The sequence below is a fragment of the Macrobrachium rosenbergii genome, chromosome 5 (genome assembly GCF_040412425.1).
Source record: "Macrobrachium rosenbergii isolate ZJJX-2024 chromosome 5, ASM4041242v1, whole genome shotgun sequence".
In the NCBI taxonomy this organism is placed as follows: domain Eukaryota; kingdom Metazoa; phylum Arthropoda; class Malacostraca; order Decapoda; family Palaemonidae; genus Macrobrachium; species Macrobrachium rosenbergii.
Window position 1 is genome coordinate 61,759,456 of NC_089745.1, and position 22,808 is coordinate 61,782,263.

General features: G+C 40.2%; 1 protein-coding gene across 1 annotated transcript in view; it reads left to right on the forward strand.

Moving 5' to 3' along the window:
- Positions 1–22,808, forward strand: part of LOC136838851 (WD repeat-containing protein 48) — a 98,484-nt gene that overhangs the window by 42,284 nt on the left and 33,392 nt on the right. Inside the window, exons 7-10 of the mRNA XM_067104499.1 lie at positions 4,133–4,330; positions 6,181–6,288; positions 20,384–20,492; positions 21,952–22,129. Of these exons, the coding sequence (XP_066960600.1) occupies positions 4,133–4,330; positions 6,181–6,288; positions 20,384–20,492; positions 21,952–22,129 (593 nt within the window). The remainder of the gene's footprint in view (positions 1–4,132; positions 4,331–6,180; positions 6,289–20,383; positions 20,493–21,951; positions 22,130–22,808) is intronic.

The following is a 22,808-nucleotide window of genomic DNA, read 5'->3' on the forward strand; positions in this document are numbered from 1 at the left end:
ATAATTCAGTACAAAGAGAAATTGAATAACAAACAAGAATTAGCTTAGCCTACGCTGTGGTATATCGTATACATATATGGTAACCTCACCTACATTATACTGTACTCTATATTCACATATCCTATTATACAACATCAACATAACGAATATGCATGTTTTCCATGGATCTTTTAAAATGTTATGCCTTAATTCACTGTATCCAATAATATTGTATATATTGTTATATTGCTTTTGTATTATAATTTGCGATCATAGTGATTAATGTTTTGGTTTGAAAGTCAATTACATGGTAAGTTTGTTTCGCTTTATTTAACTCAGTTCAGAGCGCTTTTCTTGCGTCTAGTTAGCGTAAATGAATCTCTGGATACTTTATTTATATGGGGCAAGGTTATTTTTCATTATACAAAATGTTTTTAAGTCAAAATATAACTTAAATACATCTAGTTTTGAAATTAATTTAGGTATTTTTTTCATTAATAGATGACATTGGCCGTTTGGGGCCATTTGTTTTGTGTAAAAAAATCAAGATTCCGTTTGCTATTTTCACTTGATTTCATCATAATACGAGCTTTTACGTGTTTATCGTTTATCGGCGTAAAAATAGCAGTAATGTGTTCTTTCATGCCCAGAAGTTTTGATTAAAATACTTTCTCTCCAATTTTAATTATGGTCAAGTTTCATCTATGTTACCAATGCACGATAATTTATAGTCATTAGCAGCTTGAACATTGTTTTCTCAGTTTCAGCTATAACTTGCAGCTTAAATTTAGCAATATATTTCCTTGCCGATCTTTTATCCATACCGAATAAAAGTATAGTGTAAAAATATATCAGTCCTATTCTACTTAACTTCATTTGTACTATAACTACAGTAATTTTGTACAGTAAACCCCCCGTATTCGCGTTCTCACAATTCGCGGACACACACATTCGCAGGTTTCTCTGTGGGACATATCTACCCATTATTCGCGGAAAATTCGCCCATTCGCGGTATTATTCACTAAGAAATATTCACTAATTACTGTATTTTCATATAATTTTCATGAATAAATGCACTTTTTGTGGTAAAACTATTAAAATACTCTGGCATAAGCATTTTTACAGGGTTTTTCTTGTGTTCAAACTATCAAAAAGGGCAGTTCTAAGTGTTTTCTAGAGGGGTTTTAAGTATTCGCGGTTTTTAGCTATTCGCGCGGGGGGGTACACATATCCTGCGAATGCAGCGGGTTCACTGTTTTACCGTACAATGGTTGAAATACAAGCAAAATGTCTGTTGTTATCCGATTCGGTGATAAGCAAAACAACAGTTTCTCGGTCGGTTGTTTATGTCTGTACGCATTTATGCAAAAGCACAACGTTACTAACATTACTTTTATCATTCTCTTATACTTTTTTAACGAGAAGATGGGATAAAGAGATGGAGGAAAAGAAGTTGGTTTATTGTAATTTGGTCTCTCTCGCCGCCTGATTGTATGCTGCTGCCTGCGCCCGTGAGAAATTTAAAAATATTTTATAAATATTGTTGTAACGGTATTAATTGCTTACTCCATTGCAAAATCAAATTATCGTAAGGGGAATTATCGTAACTCGAGCACTACCTGAGTATTTTAATAATTTTATCACAAAAAGTGCATTTAGTCATGAAAATGAGATAAAAATACAGTAATTAGTGAATATTTCTCAATGAAAAATACCGTGAATGGGCAAATTTTCAGCAAATAATTTGTAAATATGTTCCATAGAGAAATCCGTGAATCGTGAGACCATGAATACGGGGGCCGTTTACTGTAATTAGCTTATGCATAAAGTTTTCAGTGTAAAGTGTGATGGTTGTTGTTTATAAGCATGTTGAGTATTTACAGTTATATTGTATTATTGACAAGGCTAGGTGAGGAAGGGTACGGAGTTCCCCTTGAACACCCCTAGATTTTTTTTACTCATCCTTATCCAGATTTTGCCATTATCTGACTGGCCCTTGGCTCTATTACTCCAGATAATTGAAGGACAACTGAAATTTTAGTACTTACTGTTTGAGAATTATTCATAAAACATGGAAATATCATAAAGAGATAGGATCAGGAGAATATATAATATTTTATGGCTTATGATGCCCCTGGGCATAGAAGACTCAACTATTTTCAGAATGGGATACAGTATCAAGATAATAAGTTTTGTTTAGATGTAAACATCAAGATATCCCAATATATAGCTATAGTATGGCAGAACAAACTTTATAAACTGTGCAGAACAGGTATTGTTTATCAATAATGAATGACAAAAAGACAGTTTAGGATATACATAGTATTTTTGAGGGGTTGCTTAAATGCAGTAGGCAAACTCAGATAATTGGCAAGTGGTTACAAGGGATATCAGTGTAATGATGATAATAATAGTAATAATAATGATGACATTCCAGTACCATTACAGTATTATGGAGTTTGGCTAAGTACTGTAAAACACATTGTCTGGATGAGCAGTCAACCCATCAGATACCTCAACTTCAAATATATGTCCTTGGTGTATATTTCATGCCATTTTTGGGGGGAAAAAAAAGAGGGTCTCATATGCCATCAAATATGGTAAGTATTACCTGAATAACATCCAAAGGAAAAGATGACATACTACAATATAGAAACTGTAGAGGAGCTGGACTTCAGGAGCATGAAGTGAAAGTATGGTAGATCTTGTTTGAAGAAAAAATTTGAGTTAAAAATTCTCAGTTTGGCTTTGTACCATGGAGTTCAACATGGGCAAGGTTGAAATTAGACAACTGCAGGAGGTGTACGATAAAAAAGTGATCGTAAGTGTGGACTTTGTGAACAAATTTAACAGAGCCCAAAGATATTACAAAGGCACAGTACCAGAAAGATTTTTTGAACACGCAAAGGTACTAAATCTTGGCGTTAAATCAAAATTGAAGATGGACAGTAGTACCAGAAGAATTGGAGGTTAATGTTGGTTTTCATCAAAGATTAGCAATGAGCTCCTTATTATTTATCTTGGTACCATTGTAAGCAAATGTTTTAAGTTGATTCCAGAATTCAAGGGAAAGGTCTTAAAAATATTTAATTGATAGCTGTGTGGAATGGAGAAAAGTTGAAAATTATGGCAAACAAAGCCAAGTTACGGTGATAGGAAAGTAAGCAAGGGGAGGGTGCAGCTGTGAATAGATCATTGATGCTCATGTTGTTTGGATGAGGGGTTGAAGGTAATACATTACTGTACATGTATTAGGTACTGAATGTAACGTGTCGCAGGAAATGCTGATTGTTAATTTTAACATGCTATGCATAAAAACTAAATGTGAAAGGTGATGAAGGAGGATCTTGTTGGAAGCCCAGACCCTACAGGAGTTGGAGTATTCCTGGTTGTCTGGTTGACTTAGAAGATAGTGAGACTTGAGTGGGGAGGACAATAAGAATTATATGAGACTTAGATGGTAGTGAGACTTGAGTGGAGAGGGCTTTAAGAATTATATAATTTTCACTAGCCTGAATGATGGGAAAAAGATATTAAAAGACTAATAAAAACTAGATTATCCTGTTGGTAAACAGCAAAAACTTGCAATATGTAAAATATGTAAGACTGACTTCTGTATGTAGCAAAGGCATAAGCACTTACATGAAGATTATGAAAAGTTGCAACTAAAGAATTCAGGGATTTGTGGTGGGAGTATGCTGGAAAGGTGGTAGATCAACCTGGTGGAAGTACAGTAGTAGAAAGGTGGTGTTCAGAGGCTTTGGCATGTGATGAAGTTGTAGTTATGGAGGTGACAGGGTGCCAACAGTGTGAATGCTCATCAGGTAATGGGAGAAGGGCATAGATTAGGAACAAAAAAGATGGGAATTTAAGCAAAAAGTACACAAGATAAATGGGAATGGGTGGAACTTGTCAGATGTCTAATCTGTAATGGGAAAATCTAAATTAAAATAGAAGTTGCACTACCCCTTTTTATTCAGTGTATAGTAAAAAAAAACACTATGATCTTTAATTTTTAATTGGGATCTCTGCTTATAAAAACATTTGTGTTGTTACATAGATTTTACTGTGTTGGTAAGTCTGGAACAAACTTTTTCATGTTGGAACAAAGTTGTGAATATTCTCATAATTTGATCTTTATTGACATCCTCAGCCATTGAACAATAGGTTATCACATGTTGAAGATTACTATGATAATGAAGATGAACAAGAACTTCGTCCTGTGATGACACAACCTGACTGGAGCATTCGTGGCGGTCCGTCCATCAAGCAGTATGCTGTGCTCAATGACAAGCGCCATCTTCTAACTAGAGACACTGAAGAGAATGTAGTATTATGGGATATCCTTAAGGTAAAATATATTTTTCTTTCTTACTAAGTACATCAAGTGTTGTATGTTTTTTCAGCTTTATGCCAAATTTGAAATGAAAATATGTTTGCTCACAGTATGACATACTTATTGATTAATCACTTGACTCCTCACTGTATTTGCAGTAGGATTATTTTCATAGGTATAGTATTATTTCTGAAGTAATGAAGTAATTATATCTTATTGAAGTAGTTATATCTTATATCTTATGACTGGTTAAGTTGATGCAGTGTTGAATAAATATTTCTTTTAGTTAAAAAGTAGTTCCCCAGCATATAAGACATACTGTACTTGGTAGATGATTTTGTATGAAAAAAGACAAATGATGCTAAAAGATTCTAGTGTGGCACTGGTTTTCATAAATTTATTGCAAGCCTGTTTTTGTGTGCAATATTGAAGGCAAGTTTGGACTTTTCAAGAAATTCACAAAAATTATACAAAAATATTTTTTTATTAAGAATTGATGACTTTAGTAACTAAACACATAGCCATGGGGATTTATTGCTGTAAACAGAGAACACTATTTAGCCTCTCATTTATATTTCTGAAATGGAACAAAGCATAAATAAACTCATTTATATTTCTGAAACGGAACAAAGCATAAATAAAACTATTTAACTAGTTATTTTTGTTTGTGAAATGAATTGCCAAGGGAAACATCAGAAGTACCTTGTAAGATTTCTGTTTCTGGCAAGCTCAAGTTTTATAATGAACAGGACACCAACAATAATGGCAGTCATTTCTTTTGTTTATTTACATCAGTGTTTCATGAATCCATTTCAATCTTCAAGTATTCATAAAAACATGAAAATGAAATAAGGAAATTGTACAAATAAAAAAACATGCTTTAATCATGTAACTGAAAATTAACATATTAGCTATACAAGAAAGTTTTTAGATTACTGTATACATTTCCTTGGTTTTATTGTCATGTTTTTTATTTAGCCCTGTTGACAGGAAGGATTCCCAAAATGTTGGTGTAAATAAACAAGAGAAATGATTGCTGTCTTGTTCATGATTAAACATTAAAATGTTTTGTGAAATATTATTGGTGAAGAATTTTTTCATTTCATGCAGAGATTTAGCGTATTAGCTGGTAATGAGCTCTGTAACATTCTGTGTATTACTCTTCCCACCACCCACCAGATACTTAAATATGTGTGTTTGGTAGAGGAATCATTCATAGATGTATGCATGTGTTTTGGGTACATTTTGATTTTTTGTTACAAAGTTCTGTTAGTGCCCTGTTATATGTTGCTATAGTGTGTGAGTTTTGTAGCACTATCTAGATTAGTAGCTTACAGTGTCGCATTCCATGTCTTTCTTCCTTGGGAGTCAATCACTTCTTTTTGAAAGTGCTGTTTCTGAAGTTTTTCTTCAGGGATTTTGGTATTGTGCATAGTTCTCTTTTAATAATGGGCACTACCTCCCCTGGTATGCCTCATAGCCTTTTCTGCTTATTCTGCAGGTCTTTGTTCTTGTCTTTTTTTTTTCCCTATTTTTCCACATTCCTGATTATCACAGTAATGCAGCATCTGTACAGTAAGTCATTATTTATTATTTATTACTAAATAGTTTACTCAAATATTAAAATTCCTGTTCCTTAGTTAATAATCCTGTGGAATGGCCTAGAAATCTGATTGTCTTGGAGTGATACCACATACTGTAATGCAGTCTTAGACTTATCTCCTGGGAGATTTAAGCTTTGGGCTAATTTCTCATAGATAACTGATGGGAAATGGCTTGGTATTTTTTGTTTTACATTGTATGAAAACCTAGATTTGCGTATAGTGAGGTTATAGTTAAATTTCTAATAATATTCTCTTTTACAGGCAGTAAAAGTAGAAGAACTAGGAAAAATTGATTTTGAAAGTGAAAAAGAAAAGAGAAATAAGTCTATATATGTTCCTAGTTGGTTTACAGTCGATCTGAAAACTGGGGTAAGTGTGCTTCCCTTTTTAATTGCTTTGTGAAATAAAATTGGAGAATGAATAAATTTGCACTCAAATTTGTAGCTTTAATGGCTTTTTTAATGTAGATTTGTTAATATTGTGGTGTACGTTAGGCTAGCTGTTTTTATAATGGTGATAATGCAGATTGATAAGTTCCAGTTGAAGAATAGATTGCTAAGCATTCTTACAAATCAGGGTAGTTGTCATCTTTAAATAATGAAGTTTGAATAAGATGAGAAGGGGATAAGGCAGTTAAAGGAGGAACCTTGTGCTTAGCCAAAGCTAGGCTTTCAATGAAACCATTGCATAACCTTGCAGTTTACTTAGTATTTGCACATTGAGACGATAAAGCAATAAAAATAGATAAAAAAAAGTTGTTTCTATCAGACCTATCAATCATATTTAGCCCAGACACACCATTTATGAAGTTTAAGTGATGGAAGTAGTAGTCGAGTAACAGTAACTGGATATGCATGCCCATGTGTGGCCGTTAGCCTTATTTTTTGTCACTTGTCCTGCTGTGTACTTCAGCAAGAGATTGTTCTCAAATTTGCTTCAGTTGTTTAGACCCTACATTCTTCATTGTCAGTGTCACTCTGTATCATGACTATGTTTTGACTTTTCGTGATTCATGCATAAATTTATTTATATTAATAACTTACAAAGTAATTACATAGCTATAGTTTCCCCTTGCACAGCAGCTTAAATTCAAAAATTCACGGATAACTCTTCAAAGTTCAGTGCAGACGACTGGTCCTGCTCACTAACAGGAATACCAGGAATGACTTAGCAGACAATCTCATTCTGTTTCTGCCGCACTTGAGTAAATACCGAGTGTTAATGGCAGGTTTGTTCTTAAATTTGCTGGTTGAAAACCAGGCTTCTGTAAAGTATTATTGCTGATTTCGGGTAGCCTTCAAGCCTACAGCTTTCAGGATCAGTATTTTATTGTTTTGTTATTAAGATCTGATTCAAGTTTATCATATTTTGCCACATTAGTGATTTCGCAATCTTGAATTATGTTGGTTAGGATTTGAGACATGTTTGTCTCGTGGTACTGTGTTTTCATAACATTTGTTCGTATACAATTAATTGAATATCTTATTATTACACTCTCCTTTGCAGAGAACTGAAAAGTGCAAGGACAAGAATGCAGTAGGAGAGAATTGTGCTTAATGTTTTGGTTATGATGAGCTTTAGCAAAAGATGTTCTCAACAGCCGAGAACCATGCTTTGGTACTTGCTTTGACAGTGCATATACTAAACAAGATGACACGAATTGTGAAGAGTGCCTTTTTTTTTTTTTTTTTTTTTTTTTTTAAGTTATACTAAGAGTGCCCAGTAGCCCTCGCCAGCTCCCGAGCTACCAGCTTGCCTGGCCGCTATCCAGCTCCCGAGCTACCAGCTTGCCTGGGCGCTATCCAGCTCCCGAGCTACCAGCTTGCCTGGGCGCTATCGGGCGCTCGGCGCCAGCTTCTGAGTTTCTAGTGCCAACTCTCTCCTACTGGTCCCTCCTGCCTTTTTTATCTACTTGCTCCCGCACCTGGCTCCCTCGGTTCCTTCCCGTGCCATTGCCAGTCTTATGTTTGGGTTACACAGACGTTAACCTTGTAATAATAGTGAAGTGTTGTGCAGTGGAGGAGGTGGCTACTCATCCCTCGATGCTCCCATGCACCAGGGAGGAGGCATACTGGAAGTAGGAGGCATAGTGGAAGTCCAAGGGATGGCGGGGGGGTTTACACACGGGTAGTCGCCCCCTCAGTCGAACCTATTACCGGTCCCAGGTATCGAGAGACAACAACTGGAAAGGCGTCTTTCTGGATGTGTAGTGAAGGGGTAGCAATCCGGGCCCTCGGATCTCCTAAACCCAGTCCCTGTCAGACTCCCATGCACCAGGGAGGAGGCATACTGAAGTCCACGGGAGTCCTGAGGGGTTTGCCCCCAGGTAGTTGCCCCTGAGTCGAGCCAGCTGTCCGCAGGTGTCGACGGACAGCCATTGGAAAGGCGTCCACAGAGATGTACTTTTTGAAGTTTTGCTAACTTTCGGTTAACTTCTTTTCTGCAAAACTTCCAATGATGCTTTGCTAGCCCCTCGGACTTCTTCGCTGCAAAGCTGCCACTTAAGTAGCAGATGCTTCTGGCTATACTGCCACATTGCTACAGGTTAAGTGGAGCCCCAACCAGAGGCATCTGGAATGCCGGTATTGGTGCCAAGCGGAACATAAGCACCCGATAGTGCCTGAGCACCTAATAGCACCCAAGCTTCCAATAGCGCCCGAGCATCCTATAGTGCCAGAGCTTGTCTTCATATAGTGCTTCCAGCACTAGCTCTGTTGTCTGGCGCCACCCTACTAGTGGCTGATTCCAGTCTCTCTAGCTCGGCGTCTGTCTCTTTTAAGAACATGTTCTTTTTTTAGCACAATTTCCAATTGAACGCCTCTTCAAGTGGCTGACTCTAGTCTGATCATCAGGTGTCCTCCTTCAGTATCGGACTCCCTCCTTTGAGTACCATACAACTGCTCTCAGGCAGTTTTGTCTCTTTTCAGCCTGTTCCACCTTCGCATAGAGTTCCAGATGGCTGCAGACAGGGACTTTTGTGTACGAATTTATGAGCTTGTTGAAGAAGGCTGTCTCCTCTACATAGAGTTGGGAGTCTGACTTTGGTTTTTTAAGGGAGCAAGACGAGTGTTTTTTGTCCTTCCCTCCCTCTGATGCTTAGACAGAATTAGTCCTCCTGGTTGAAGTTCTTGTCAAGATTTTGAAGTAAGGGTCTTTCTGACTGACATTAGGAGCAAGGGCTAAAAAGATATTAGTCTCTCAAGTGTTGCCAAGGGACATCCCTTCGCAGCTACTTTCAGACGGCATACTATATATCCTTGGTCCGTTTTTCCCTTAGGTATTACGATGTCTTCCCTCCTGACCGTTCTTTTATGGAAACTTTTTTTGGGCTTCAGGCAGAAGGAAGCATCATGAACCCTCTCTCTAGTGGTGCTCGTTTTCGAGTGCCTGATCACCTCCAGAGCTCCTGACTCCAGCTTTATGGTGCCTGGCGCTGAATCCCAAGTGCTTATCACCTGTTCCAGAGAGCTCAGCTCTTTCTAGACATACTAGGCTCCCACCGCTGAATGCCAACTTCCTTTTCACATTTATTATTTTTATTTATTTATTTATTTATTTTTTAGAGTATTGTGTTGGACTGCAGCAGAAGTCGTCACTCCTGGTTTTGTTCAAGACTGTTGTTACCCATGGCCAGACTTTTGTGTATCTTATAGACTTTCGAGTTCCTATAAGCATGTCAGATATTAGTGTCAGATATTAGTTTTTAACCAAGTACAATTCCACATATGTTGTCAGTCTGTGTGAGGTGTTATTGAGTACACGCAAGGCATTATTGCGCTAAGAATTCAATCCCTCCCTGATGGCCATGTGTCTGTGGCTGTCAAGTATCAACAGGGTCGGCAACTACGGTAATCCATTTGGATATCTGCGAGCCTGCACGAGGTTCTACTAGTTTGTTCACTTGCAGAGACCAACTAAACAGTTCTGTTGTCCATTCTCCAGGGCTATTGGGTGGAGTTCCTGGATATGTAGGATACTTCATTTCATGACCACATACAAACTCTGAAAGGTATCTGAGACCCGTCCTACGAGACAGGGTCCTCCAGTGCAAGAATTTAGGCTTCGACATCTACGGCATAAGACTTCTCTCGAATCTTCACTCTGCTTACTTTTGTCTTTCTCTCTGACCATGAACTTCAGCGTGTCCCACAAGACTAATAGGGACAAAGAATCATAACTGGACTCTGCTGTTTTTTCCCAAAGACCTGGTTTTCATCAGACTTACAATGGTATCTGTCCGCATTTAGACTCTTGTAAGAAGGTCCTCATCATGAGACTAGTCTTAGACTGCTTCTCACTCCTTGTTCTATTAGAGGGAGCCCGCTCGGGGAACCAGGAAATTTCTGGGACGTGCTTTCTGGAGAACGAACCTTTACATGTAGAGTGCTGAGAGCCATTCGCTTAAGACTTCAGTTCTTCTCGACCCTTGCTCACTCCTAGACTGTGGTATTCCTTTAGACAAGATCACAGTCCTTACTTTTTTACATTAGCTCTCGCCACCAAGCGACGAGGGTTTTTCTGCGGACGATAAATAAAGTTTTTTCTAGTCCATCTGGAATTTCTGGCGGTTGAACTGAGCTGTCAGAAAATCACTCTTACTCTCGAGTGGACCTTGAATTACCTGAACTGTCGGGTTATGTGCCTCTATGGGGCAGGACGATCTTAACTTTCTGCCACCTTAAAGGAATCGTCTAGTCTGGGCAACAGACACCTTACTGCAAGATCATTCCTGCCTGGACCGCAAAGCTCTTCCACTGTTCGACATGGTTAAGTAAGGGCTGAACTTTCTCAGGCTCGTCAGAACGTTCCGACACTTGGACACTTAAGAGGAAAGAGGAGGGACTGCTGGAAAGAGCCGCAATGAGGATGGTGAGGTAGATTGCTGGAATATCACTACTGGAAAGAAGAGGGAGTCAAGATATAAGAAGAATGTGTGGTATATGTAATGTAAAGGAGAAGGCTAGGGAAGCTCATCTGAGATACTATGGCTATGTAATAGGAAGAGAGGAGGTGGAACCAATCAAGAGAGTTAAGAACATGACAGCGATGGGGAGGATTGTGGGGCATCAGCGGATCGGATGGATGGATGTGGTGAGGTGGGACTGGGGGAAGAAGATGCAAGGAATAGAAATACAGTAGATGGAGAAAGTTGACTTGAGCGGCCAACCCTGCTGTACAGTGGGATTATTAAGGTCAAAAGAAGAAGAAGGTAGAGCATGTCAGGTATTTACATTTATGCTGGATTGAGGGTCTTGCCTGCTTTGTGTGTCATGCTCATCTGACCAAATTTTTAATGTTTTGCTTCTGACTGGTCTGCTGGTCAGTAGTGGTGCTATAACCAATGGAAGATGCCCTGTGCCTGTAAGGATAAGCGTTCTGCTGCTGATGCTCAGGCCTCTTATCCTTCCAAGTTGTCTGTTTGACTGATTTATTGGTTAAGGTCCAGGATTAGCAGTCAACTAGTGATGCTACACTTCTAACTGCCCTTCCTGTTAGTGCACAGGACTGCTTCCCACCTGTCTGTGACTAGCCCAGCCCACTGCCAGTCTGCTTCCTCCTTCACCAAGCAGCTTGACTGCTCTAACTATTATTACTGCCTCAGTCACTCAGGGCTTACCCAGTTTTGCTAGTGGTTGGCTTTAACCACATGTTTTTCTGCATATTACTGCTTTAGTTCTACAACCTCCAATGTTAGACCTGGCCTCTGTTCAGTTGCAGGAACACAGTTTTGCTTCTGTGTATGACTCACAACACATGTTTGCTGCCATTTCAATTATCTGCCACTCTGGGGCTCCTACTACATCATCTGTGGTTGCTCTCCCAGTAACACCGTTTGCAGCTTAGATCAGAAGCTAAATTCACCCTGGAGAAAGCCTAGCTTATTCATTTGATTGTGTACTTGCTGGCCAACTTTGTGAGTAGAAAGAGGAACTTGTCTTCCTGGGAATTTTCTCGACTCCTTTCCTCCTCTCTGAAGAACTTTAGGGTTTTCAATCTCCCCTTCCCAGAATTGTTTCAAGAATCTTCAGTTAGAGAGCTAGTGGAGGTATTTTCCATGATTAAATTTCCCTGATAGCCTTTGAGGTCACATTCTCCAGACTAACTTCTGTTGTTTGTCAGGAGGATCATCTGTCAACTTCCCCCTCCTCAGCTGGCAGTCAGGCTCATCACAGTACCTTCTATTTTAGCTTTGTAGGGAGGAAAGCAAAAGTGAAGTAATCATCCATATACCCTCTCCTATCCCACTAGTGGGGGCTTGCTTTCAGTAACGTAGAAGTTATTGTCAGAAGACAAGGACAGAGAAATATGTAGTAGATTTGTTATAAGTGGAATATTGCCTACCCTTTCTGCAGACAAGTTCCTCTATCACATTGCACTTGGAAACCTGTGGGATGCACATAGTCAATACAGAAAGGTGCAGGTCCTTGGACAGTGAGTTGAGTTTAGTCAGGAAGCGGGGGACTAAGGAGGTGATGGACAGGTTGCTTAGGTTCTGCAGCACCCTGTTTTTGGCACTGAAAGCTATGGGAGGATGCATCTAGTTGACTGCACCCTGTTGAATAGGTTTCTTCAGCAGACCCCTTTCTGGATGGAAATGTTAGAATCAGTGAGGCATTCCAACTGGAAGGGGACATCACTGTATTTTTGGACTAGTGGATGCTTACTTCTTGGTCCCTACTCATCCAGTTGTAAATGTGGAAAGACAAGATTTTTTTAGTACTGAAAATTAAGATTAAATCTGACAATGGCCCTACAAGTCCTTGCCAGGACTTTGATGCTATTGGTAACCTGGTCACATTGGCATATGACTACAGTGTATCCTGGGCAACTGCCTGTTCATGACAAAGTCAGTAGCAAAACTTTGAGAAGACTTGGTTTACTTGTACAGTATGTCAGTTGTGGGGCTTGAAAATCAACTGAAGGGAGTCTGCCTTTGTCCATCTAAGATGACAACATATCTAATAATAAAAGAGGATGCTTTAGTGGCTGGCTTTGGTTAATCCCTTATAAGACAGGGTCTGAAAACTGGGAAAGGAATATTAAATATCATATAAGCACTCAGTTGTTTATTAATCAGTCTCCTAGTGACAATTTCATTCCTAGAGAAATATTTTTGTGCAATTGCGAGTAATATATTGACATGCATCTATTTCATGTTATATTAAAATTTTTTTACACTATAGATTTATCCCTATTTTGGCTGAATGTTTGTCTTTATAGGGGAGGTTAAATAAATAGTCAGGTTAGGCTAGGGACTTTTTTGGTACTCTTGTAGAGGCTAAGCATAGGTGCATTTTCTTAACTGCATTTTTAGTCAAAGGGAGCCGCGAGAGCCTCATGCAGTTATGTCTGCCTTAGGCACAGGGTTGGCACGTATTCATTCCGGTTAACGGAAGCTTGTCACTATTTTGATAGGATATCAGGTCTCGGGGGGTCTGCACTTTGACCCCCTATCTGCCGCATTGATGAATCAATTCATGGCTAAACATCTCAACTGGTTACACCTTTCCATTTGCGCTTCCGTGGCTAGTTCGAATGAATCGGGTCAAAACGCGACTACACATCTACTGTGCATGCGCATGTTGCCAACCCAATGTTTTTCTAGCCGCGCTTTTTGGTGTGTGTGGTAAAATCTTTTCTGGCGTAATTTGAAGGATTATCAACTTTATTTAGCATGGAGTCTTCATCTCAGTCAACGGGGAATAAGATAAGTACCTGCTCTACCGCAATCACAAAATTTAGTCCTGCTTAACTAATATTTTCATATATTTTTTAGTGTCCTAAATGATGGCTCGGGAGCGTCATACCGCTACCCGTATTTAGGCTAGGATTCTGCCTTAATTAAAGCGAAGAGCATAGGTTAGGGTAGGATTTTTAGATTCAGTATGTCAAAAAACCCTAGCGTGAACTGTTAAACATGCTTGGAAAGTTTATATAAACCTGCTTGTTATGAAATTATCGATAGCCCGAACGCTAGTGCTAGCGCTAAAGTTAGGCTGATCTTTGCTACTTTTGGGTTTGCCGAAGCGGATGGTAGCCGCTTTCGGTACTTGAGGTAATTCTTTTTAGTGTTGTTTGTGTGACTTGACTATGTTTTGGACATTTTGATAGAGTTTTTCGTGTAAAACCTCCGATTTATGTCCCATTGTCAGTGTGGAAAAGTGATGCGGGCTTCTGGAACATTCTAGAAGGTTCCATCGAAGCTCTGTCGAAGCCATTCGAATCAGAATCGTTTCATAACGAAAATCGCATATGATACACTGGCTCCCAGTCAAGTTACCAGATACGTCAAGTCGAATTATTTCGAAATAGTAGCTTTTCTCATGATGAATTGATTCGAAATAGTAACTTTTTTATGTCGAATTGATTCGAAATAGTAGCTCTTTTATGGCGAATAGTGTAATATAGAAATGAGTTATGAACTCAAAGCTATGTCTTTCTATTAGCTGTAAGGTTGTTGCCATGCACCAATGAAGTCGTGAGTATCGATTCTTGCCAACGTTATTCGTCTGGGGCGATCGATGCCCTGTATTGGATATACATAGATCCCCCAGTCTAGGCTATGCCTACATGGTAGCCCACATTCTTGGTGTATGATACCCTCGACTCGAATGGCATGGATTTACCTGTTGCTCAGTCATAGAACTGACATAATCCCAATACTATTCGACTTCCTTGTTCGTGATCATAGATCGCCCTTCAGTTGTAGCTCTCCCCCAGTGAGTAACCCCCCTTTTTTCCCCCTGTGCCTAGCGCCCATTGGAGACGAGCCTCGAACACGGATGTCGACTGGGCATGAATCCAGCCATTCGAGATAGTAGAATGAATGTCACCTCATTCGAGAATATAAAATTAGATGGTAGAATGAATGTCACCTCATTCGAGAATATAAAAACTATATGCTCGTTTTATTTTCATGATGTAATGGCTTATATAACATAGTTCCTTAAACATTTTAGGGGTGTTTCATAGTATTATTTTCTTTTATAGGCTTTGCCAAATAAGTGCGCTAATGCCGCCTGTAAGAAACGGATAGACTCCATGAAGACTCAGCATAAGTTTTGTCGGGGGTTTGCTCCCTGCAGCGTACAGGGTACAGACCATCCATACTGGAGTCCGGAAGGGTGTGACATATGTACTGAGTGGGCGTCATGGGCTCATACGGGCAATCACACTGTTTCTGGCTCGGTGGCAAATATTAATATACAACATTTAAGATCATGGGTAAGAGGATTCTCTAAAATCGGCCCAAAAGGTCCTCTTGGCTATTTGCCAGACAAAGGTGTAAGAGATTTTCTCTTCCCCACGGCCAGAATTCAGTCGATCAGGGGTTATGAGAACTCACCTGATGATGTCGTGGTGGATCCTAATGCATCCACTGTGGTGCCCCCCTTCATACCAGGGGATGAAATCGATTTGGGAGAATCTGAAAATCTGGATGATGAGGGGGATCTATCTGATGCTGAGCCTCGACCCCCAATAGATCAACTGATTCCTGGCAGCATCCCTAGTAAATCGACTCCTATGGATGTCGATGAGGATAATGTTTCAGTCCACACAACTGCCTCTACTAAGAGAAAGTTTGCGGCACAAGGAGCTAGGATGTCTGCAATGGAATCAAAGCTGGACAAGTTGATAGAACTACAACTTGCCAAACACCTAAGACTCTGGCTTTGGTACCGGAGGAAACCATGATTTTTACCCAGGATCAGGCGAAGGGCTTCCTTTCTAATATCTGCCAGGACCTGGGAGGTAGTGCTCTGGGCACCCAGGTTCTTGCTAGGAACCTTCCCGCCTGGAAAGTACCAGTTGGTGAGAAGTTCCCATCTATCACCAATAAACTTTAAATCTTGGGAAAAGAACTGGGTAGAGTCAGCTGCCCATGGGACGAAGTTCTCTTTAAAGGAACTCCAGGACTTTGGAACAGTTCTGCCAGATCCCATGGACGATCTAACAAAACCATTAGCAGGCTTCACAGAGGTGATGAAGAAAGGCAAATTTCTAGCAAACCATGCCCATTCATGCTTTTTTGCGGACACTCCTTACCTTGCCGACACCCTGTGTGTTCAGGAGTTGAGGCGAGGAAACTATCAATGTCCTGCATTACAACCTTGACATTAATGGAATCTCAGGCATACCGCTGTGACCAGCAAAGAGATTCAGTGCTCCCAAGGTTACAAATTCGGAACATGGGCCCAATCTTCATTCACCTTCTGGAGGCTTGGGCGGCGTCCAAATTACAACTTAGACGTCAAGCCCTAAAATTCGCTGACCAGAAGTCTGTGCCAGTAAAGGAGCTCCTCTTTGCCTCCCTTATGTGTAGTGACCTCTTCCCTAGGGACCTAGTAACCAAGCTGAATAATATTGCTACCCACCGAGGTATCAAATTTGAGGAGTTACGAGGATATGACCCGGAAGCAGACCCAAGGGGGGTAAAACGCAGGAAGCAGCAACAATATAAAAAGGCTTTTAAAGCACCAGCTCTTCCTGTGCAAGACCCAGGACAAGGTCCCTCTTCCCAGAAACAATTCCCTATGCCGCACTCTCAGCCATCCTTGAAGGGCAGCAGTGCACTGCCATCTCAACAATCCCAATTTAGGCAGTTCCATGAGGCTCGAGGCGGTCTTGGAAGAGGCAGATCCTTTCGAGGGAAGAAAGGTAACAGGGGAAGACGAGGTGGTGGTAGAGGTCAATTCAACCAATGATACATTTCAGGTTGGGGGCAGACTGAAGAGGTTCCAGGAAGCCTGGAAAGTGTCCCCCTGGGCCTATCAAGTGGTATCAAAAGGTCTGCGCTGGGATTGGAAGGGCCCCGTCCGCAACAAATACTTTCATCAGCACAGCACAAAAGAGTCGATCCTATTTGTGAACAAAATGCTAATAAAGGACACAGTAGAGAAATGCCACTTTATGAGGTTCCAGGGGAGGCTTTTAAAGAGGGACTCTCAGGAAAGGAGAGTCATTCTGGACCTCTTTGTCCTCAACAAAGCAATAAACTGTCCCAAATTCAAAATGCTGACGATAGATCAGATAAGACATACCTTGCCAAAGGACAGCTACACCTCTTCTATCGACTTGAAAGACGCATATTGGCACATTCCAATCCAACCTCATTTTCGCCAGTATCTAGGATTCCGTCTAGGTCGCCAGTCGTACAGATTCAAAGTGATGCCAAGCCTCAATGTAGCCCCCAGAGTGTTCACGAAATTGACCAAAGTGATCTTAGAACAACTAAGACTACAGGGGGTGAATGTCATGGCGTATCTGGAGGATTGGCTGATCTGGGGGGAATCGATAGAAGAGTGTCTAGAAGCGTCCCGAATAGTGGTTCAGACCTTGCAGGACTTCAGGTTCCTAATCAACTGAAGCCAGAAAAGAAGTTCAGATGGCTAGGCCTGCAATGGTGTCTAGAAAGCGGAAAACTAGCCCTACTAGAGACCTCCAGGAGGTCAATAGTAGATCAGGTAAAGAGGTTCAGAAAAGCCAAGAGTTTTTCCAGAAGGAACCTATAAGTGCTGCAGGGCAAACTCCTATTTGCATCAATAGTAGGTCCAGTCTTGAAAACGACTTTGAAGGATTTGAACCGGGTTCTCATTTTAATGGCAAACAAATCATTCAGAGACCACAAGGTCCTGATGAAAAGGAGGTGCAAGACAATGCTCAAACCGTGGGCATGGAATCAGGCCCTGAAATCTTCAGTCTGGCTAGTCCCGAAACCAGTCTCAGTGACCATTCATACGGATGCTTCGGCGAAGGACGGATGGGGGGTGACATTCAGATGAAAACAAAGTGTCCGGGAAGTGGTCGGGAGCCCTCAAATCTTGCCATATCAATATCAAAGAAATGATGGCAGTGCTCCTGTCACTCAAGGGACTGAAACCCAAGAGGGGATCTCACATTCAGTTGTTCATAGACAACAAGCCGGTGGTACAATGTTTGAAGCGTGAGGGATCAAGGTCAAAGCCATTGAATCATATAGTGCTGGGGATCATGAGATTAGCTCAGGTGAAGAAATGGACTCTGTCAGCATCCCACCTTGCAGGAGCTCAGAATGTCCTAGCGGACTCCCTCTCCAGATTCAAAGTCCAGGAAGGGGAGTGGGAATTGGACAGCGGGTCATTCAGCGGGATCCTCCAAGATCACCCATATCTTCAGGTAGATCTGTTCGCAACACGCGACAATCACAAATTACCGAATTTTGTCACCCCCTATCACGACCTTCGAGCAGTGGCCAGAGATGCGCTTTCGCTGGACTGGAACCTGCTGGGGAACATTTATCTGTTTCCCCAACGAATTTATTAATGAAAGTAGTACAACTCCTCAAGGAGTTCAAGGGAGGAGTAGTGATTGCTCCAATGTGGCCAAACAGCCCTTGGTTTCCAACCCTACAGAAGCTGACTTTTCATCACAAGCCACTACATCTTCCTATTCTTTCCCAGCAGGTTCAAGGGATAACTGTCACGCCTCCTCCTTTCTGACGAAAAGCCTTCATGTGTGGACTTTCTCAGATCCCTGTGCTTCATGGAATGGTCACCTGAAGTCAGGGAATTCTTAATCACTAATATTAAGGGAAATCCGCCAAACAGTATCAGTCAGTGTGGAACAAATTTGTCTCATTTGTTAGGGACCGTAAACCAACTACCATTGATAATAACTTCGTGGAGGAGTTCTTTGTGTTTTTATTTGACATAAAAAAGTTGGCTCCCTCCACTATTAAAAATCACAAGGCGGCCCTTGCTGTTCCTTTAAGGTACGGATTCGGAGTAGAGGTGCATTCAGAAGTGTTTGAAATGATGATGAAATCAATGGCTCTCCGCAGGCCGAGTGAACAACCATGTGAATTATCATGGGATCTAGATACAGTCCTGGCTGCTCTGAACAGACATTCAGACAATAATATGAAATTTTTGTTAGAAAAAACATTGTTTTTAGTGGGCCTGGCAATGGGAGCCAGATCAGCAGAGATCCATGCGCTAAAAAGAGGAGATCAGTTTTGTTCTTTCGGAAAGAATAAAGTAACCTTTTCATTCGGAGAATTTTTAGCTAAAAATGAGAATCCGTTTCATAGACGGAAACCCATAGTTATCCCTTCTTTGCCCTCTTAATCCGAAGCTGTGTCCAGTGGCCACAGTGAAAAAGTACCTTGATTGCACCAACCATATCACGTGTAGATCTATGCCCAGGATCAGACCCAAAGTCACATGACCTCCGTAAGTACGCAGCCTCACTTGCCTTTTTCGGTAACTTTAGTATGGAGGACGTATCCAAGTACACGGGATGGTCTGGGCATGGAGTGTTTGTCAAATACTATGTTAAACAAATACGAGGTGTCCAGACTGCGTGCATATCCCTCGGCAAAGTCGTAGGCAAGAGATAAGGACGCCCGGAAGGTGAATTGGCTGGCAAGAGGAACTCTTCCTTTGAAGTGAGTGAGAGTTTTAAAAACCGGTAGGTTATTTTTTCCTCTTATAGTCTATTTCTTTTGCTCTTCACCAATACACAGTCTCTTCGGAGACAGCTTAAAGGGTGGGCTGTTACAGCCGGAAAGGGAAAGGATTTTAGATTTCGGTTTGAACCCAAGGGAAGCGAAAAAGCTTTTTTGGTTAGGGATAGTGCCTAAAAGTCCATCCTCCCTGTCAAATGATGTTTGACGGCTTTATAAATATACAAAAGCCTCTTTAAAATGTTCTCTGGTACATCTGCATGAGGCTCTCGCGGCTCCCTTTGACTAAAAAACGGGGTTTGAACCCAAAGGGAAATGAAAACCCTATTTTTAGTCTGGGAGCCATGAGAGCCTCAGACCCTCCCAGTTAGTATTAAGTATATTGGGTTATGCCTGGGAGCCGCGAGAGCCTCAGACCCTCCCAGTTAGTATTAAGTATATTGGGTTATGCCCACCCCTTCATTTGCAGGGAGTATAACCTTCTAGGGAGGCGCGGCTATTCCTACATTGGGTTGGCAACATGCGCATGCGCAGTAGATGCGTAGTCACGTTTTGACCCGATTCATTCGAACTAGCCACGGAAGCGCAAATGGAAAGGTGTAACCAGTGGAGATGTTTAGCCATGAATTGATTCATCAATGCGGTGGATAGGGGTCAAAGTGCAGACCCCGAGACCTGATATCCTATCACAATAGTGACAAGCTTCCGTTAACCGGAATGAATACGTGCCAACCCTGTGCTATAAGTTCTCTGATGAGGGATTTAGCCGGGGCGCTGCCTAAGGCAGACGTAACTGCATGAGGCTCTCGCGGCTCCCAGACTAAAAATAGGGTTTTCATTTCCCTTCGGGTTCAAACCCCGTTTTATAGGTCTGTAGGCCTATTTATGTGGTTAAGGTTAAGAAAGATTACTTTACTCTTTTTATTTCCATTTGTGTAACATATGCATAGTACCTAACTATGAGACACTCAAGACAATATGTGATTTTTGTAAAGAAAAAATTATGTATATATTTTTCAGATGTTGACCATTCATTTAGCAGAGAAAAGAGATGAAGTGGATTGTCTGTCCGCATGGGTTTCAGCTAAGGATGCAGATTTTCCTACACAAGATGGCGTTGATCAGAAAAGTAATGATTATTACAGTAATTTAGTTACTTAAAGGTATATTTGAGAAATGCATGAGCATCACTGGTCCTTCTATTAGGATAACTTACTATGACTTAACATAAAATTTCATGAAGGTGTGTTAGGCACATGGACATGAAGGCTTGAACAAACTTTTATGTGCTGTTATTTTAGGCAATGAAGGGAAGAGCATTAAGTCAGAAATTGATGATATGTAAATATTAGGATGAAGATAAATAGGAAGTCCTAGAAAATAAATTTTAAAAGGCATAGATCAAGACCTAAACCAAGTCAAAATTTAGGCAAAAAGTGTACAAGATAGAAGATAGGATGAGAACTTATTTCATGATGATGATGAATACCTTTAAAGCAGATGGCTAGGTTTGGGCTAAATATGTGTTTACTGTGATAGCTATATTTAATTTGGGATTAAATGACATCATATACTCAATTTTAGCCCAAAAATTCCATTCTCTCTCTTCATTTGTTTGCCCCTACCATGAAAAAAAATCTGTTGCCTACTCCCTCAATATTAATTAATTGGATCAAGGTCTCAAGGCTACTGAGGTTGCTCTACTGACTTGCATGGCTATCTAGTATCAGTGGAGAAAAGGTTCTGTCAGTGAATATTGATGGTACTTTTCAACAAAATTTATTGTAATTCTAACAAAAGTATATTGTATTAAACCAAAACAATCATACACTTCAGTTTGTAGGAGTTTGTAAGAAACCCCGTAACCAGAAAGTAATTACAGATTTTTGTAAAATACTTTGTATTCATGTTGCTGTATGCCGTATGTAGTTATAGAAAAAATCCAGATTTCCAGGATTTTTCCCGAATCCCTCTTTTCAAGTATTGGTTAGCCCCATAAGGTCAGTCTGCATTTAGAGGTAAGGAAAAGTGCTCCTAATTTATGGCTCTGTTGCTCTAATATAGTTGAACCAGACTTCAGTATTTGGTATAACTATACAGTTATTGATGTAGCCCATGTAAAAGGTGAATGCCAAAGCCTTCCTCCTTGCTACTGTATTACACGTGTGAAATTGAGAGGGTTGCAATTTTATAAAGTTTTAATCTTATAAATCATTATTTGCATCAGAAACTGTGAGTGAGACTGTCTTCTTTCAAGAAGACTAGCTTCATCACACACCATCATCATTATGAAATAGTTTAAACATACTACTGTACTGAGTCATATTTTGTTATGTTCTTGAATGTTGGTGGAAATTGAGTTTAGATACGATTCAAGAATTAGCTGGGAGGGAATTCAGCTACCCACAGTTGGAATAAGGAGATTGTAATCTTCATGTTATCATTAGGATTAATTAAAAATACTTATTTATGCAAAGTTTTAGGAAGTAATTTGTATCAAGGAAATATGTGGGAATTGTTACTTTGAGCCACAGATTTTTCATTCATGCGAGTGTCAAAATTACATTTCTCTTATTTTCTCATTTTAGTAAACTATGGAGAACTGCTACTGAAAGCCTTATTTGAACACTGGCCAAGAACCTATCTCGCAGAAGAAAGTGAGAGTGGTGATGAAGGAGAAGGGGGTGTTGCAAATCACAATGGCCATACTCCGCGACCAGGCAACGAATATTTTAGCATTCCTCCTCATACACCTGTTATAATAAGGTACTGTATGGTCTTTGTTAGTTTGGTGTAATTGGTTTAATCTCGAGTTTTTGTTAACTTGGAGATTAGCTTTTTCCACCCTGTATTTCTGTATACAGTGTGACACTGAAGCATAAAGTACTCACCTGTACAGTCAGGCCCGAATTTATATAATACCCATGTCTGTAGTTCAGTGTATATAAAAAAAGTCTTGGCATTCCAAAATAGTTCTGTGTACTACAGAGTAAGTTGAAAGTGTAGAATAATGTAGGTGAGAAAATGTGAAATTGCAGTATAGACACTAACCTAATTATGAACTAGTTACATTCCGAACGGCTGTTCATATCTAGATTTGTTCGTAGGTAGGTCTTTAATATGTAGTGCATAGTTTTTGTTGATGTTACATTCAAATTTTTCTGTGATGCCTCTTCTGCTAGTAAGAATTTTTGCAAAGAACATAACCCCTTCCCTGATTATCCCGAGTATTCTCATGATTGCCTACCATGTATTTTTCTTACAATCATAAGAATATTTGTTCGTACTCCTAAAATATTCCTACTTATTTCTTTCTTCCTGATGAATTCCCATTTTCTATATTTCCCATTTTAATACATTTACGGTGTATTTAGTTAAATCATGCAGTATTATAAGGAATTATTTTGGATGTTAGAAAGGTAAAAAAGAAGAAAATGAAATTTAG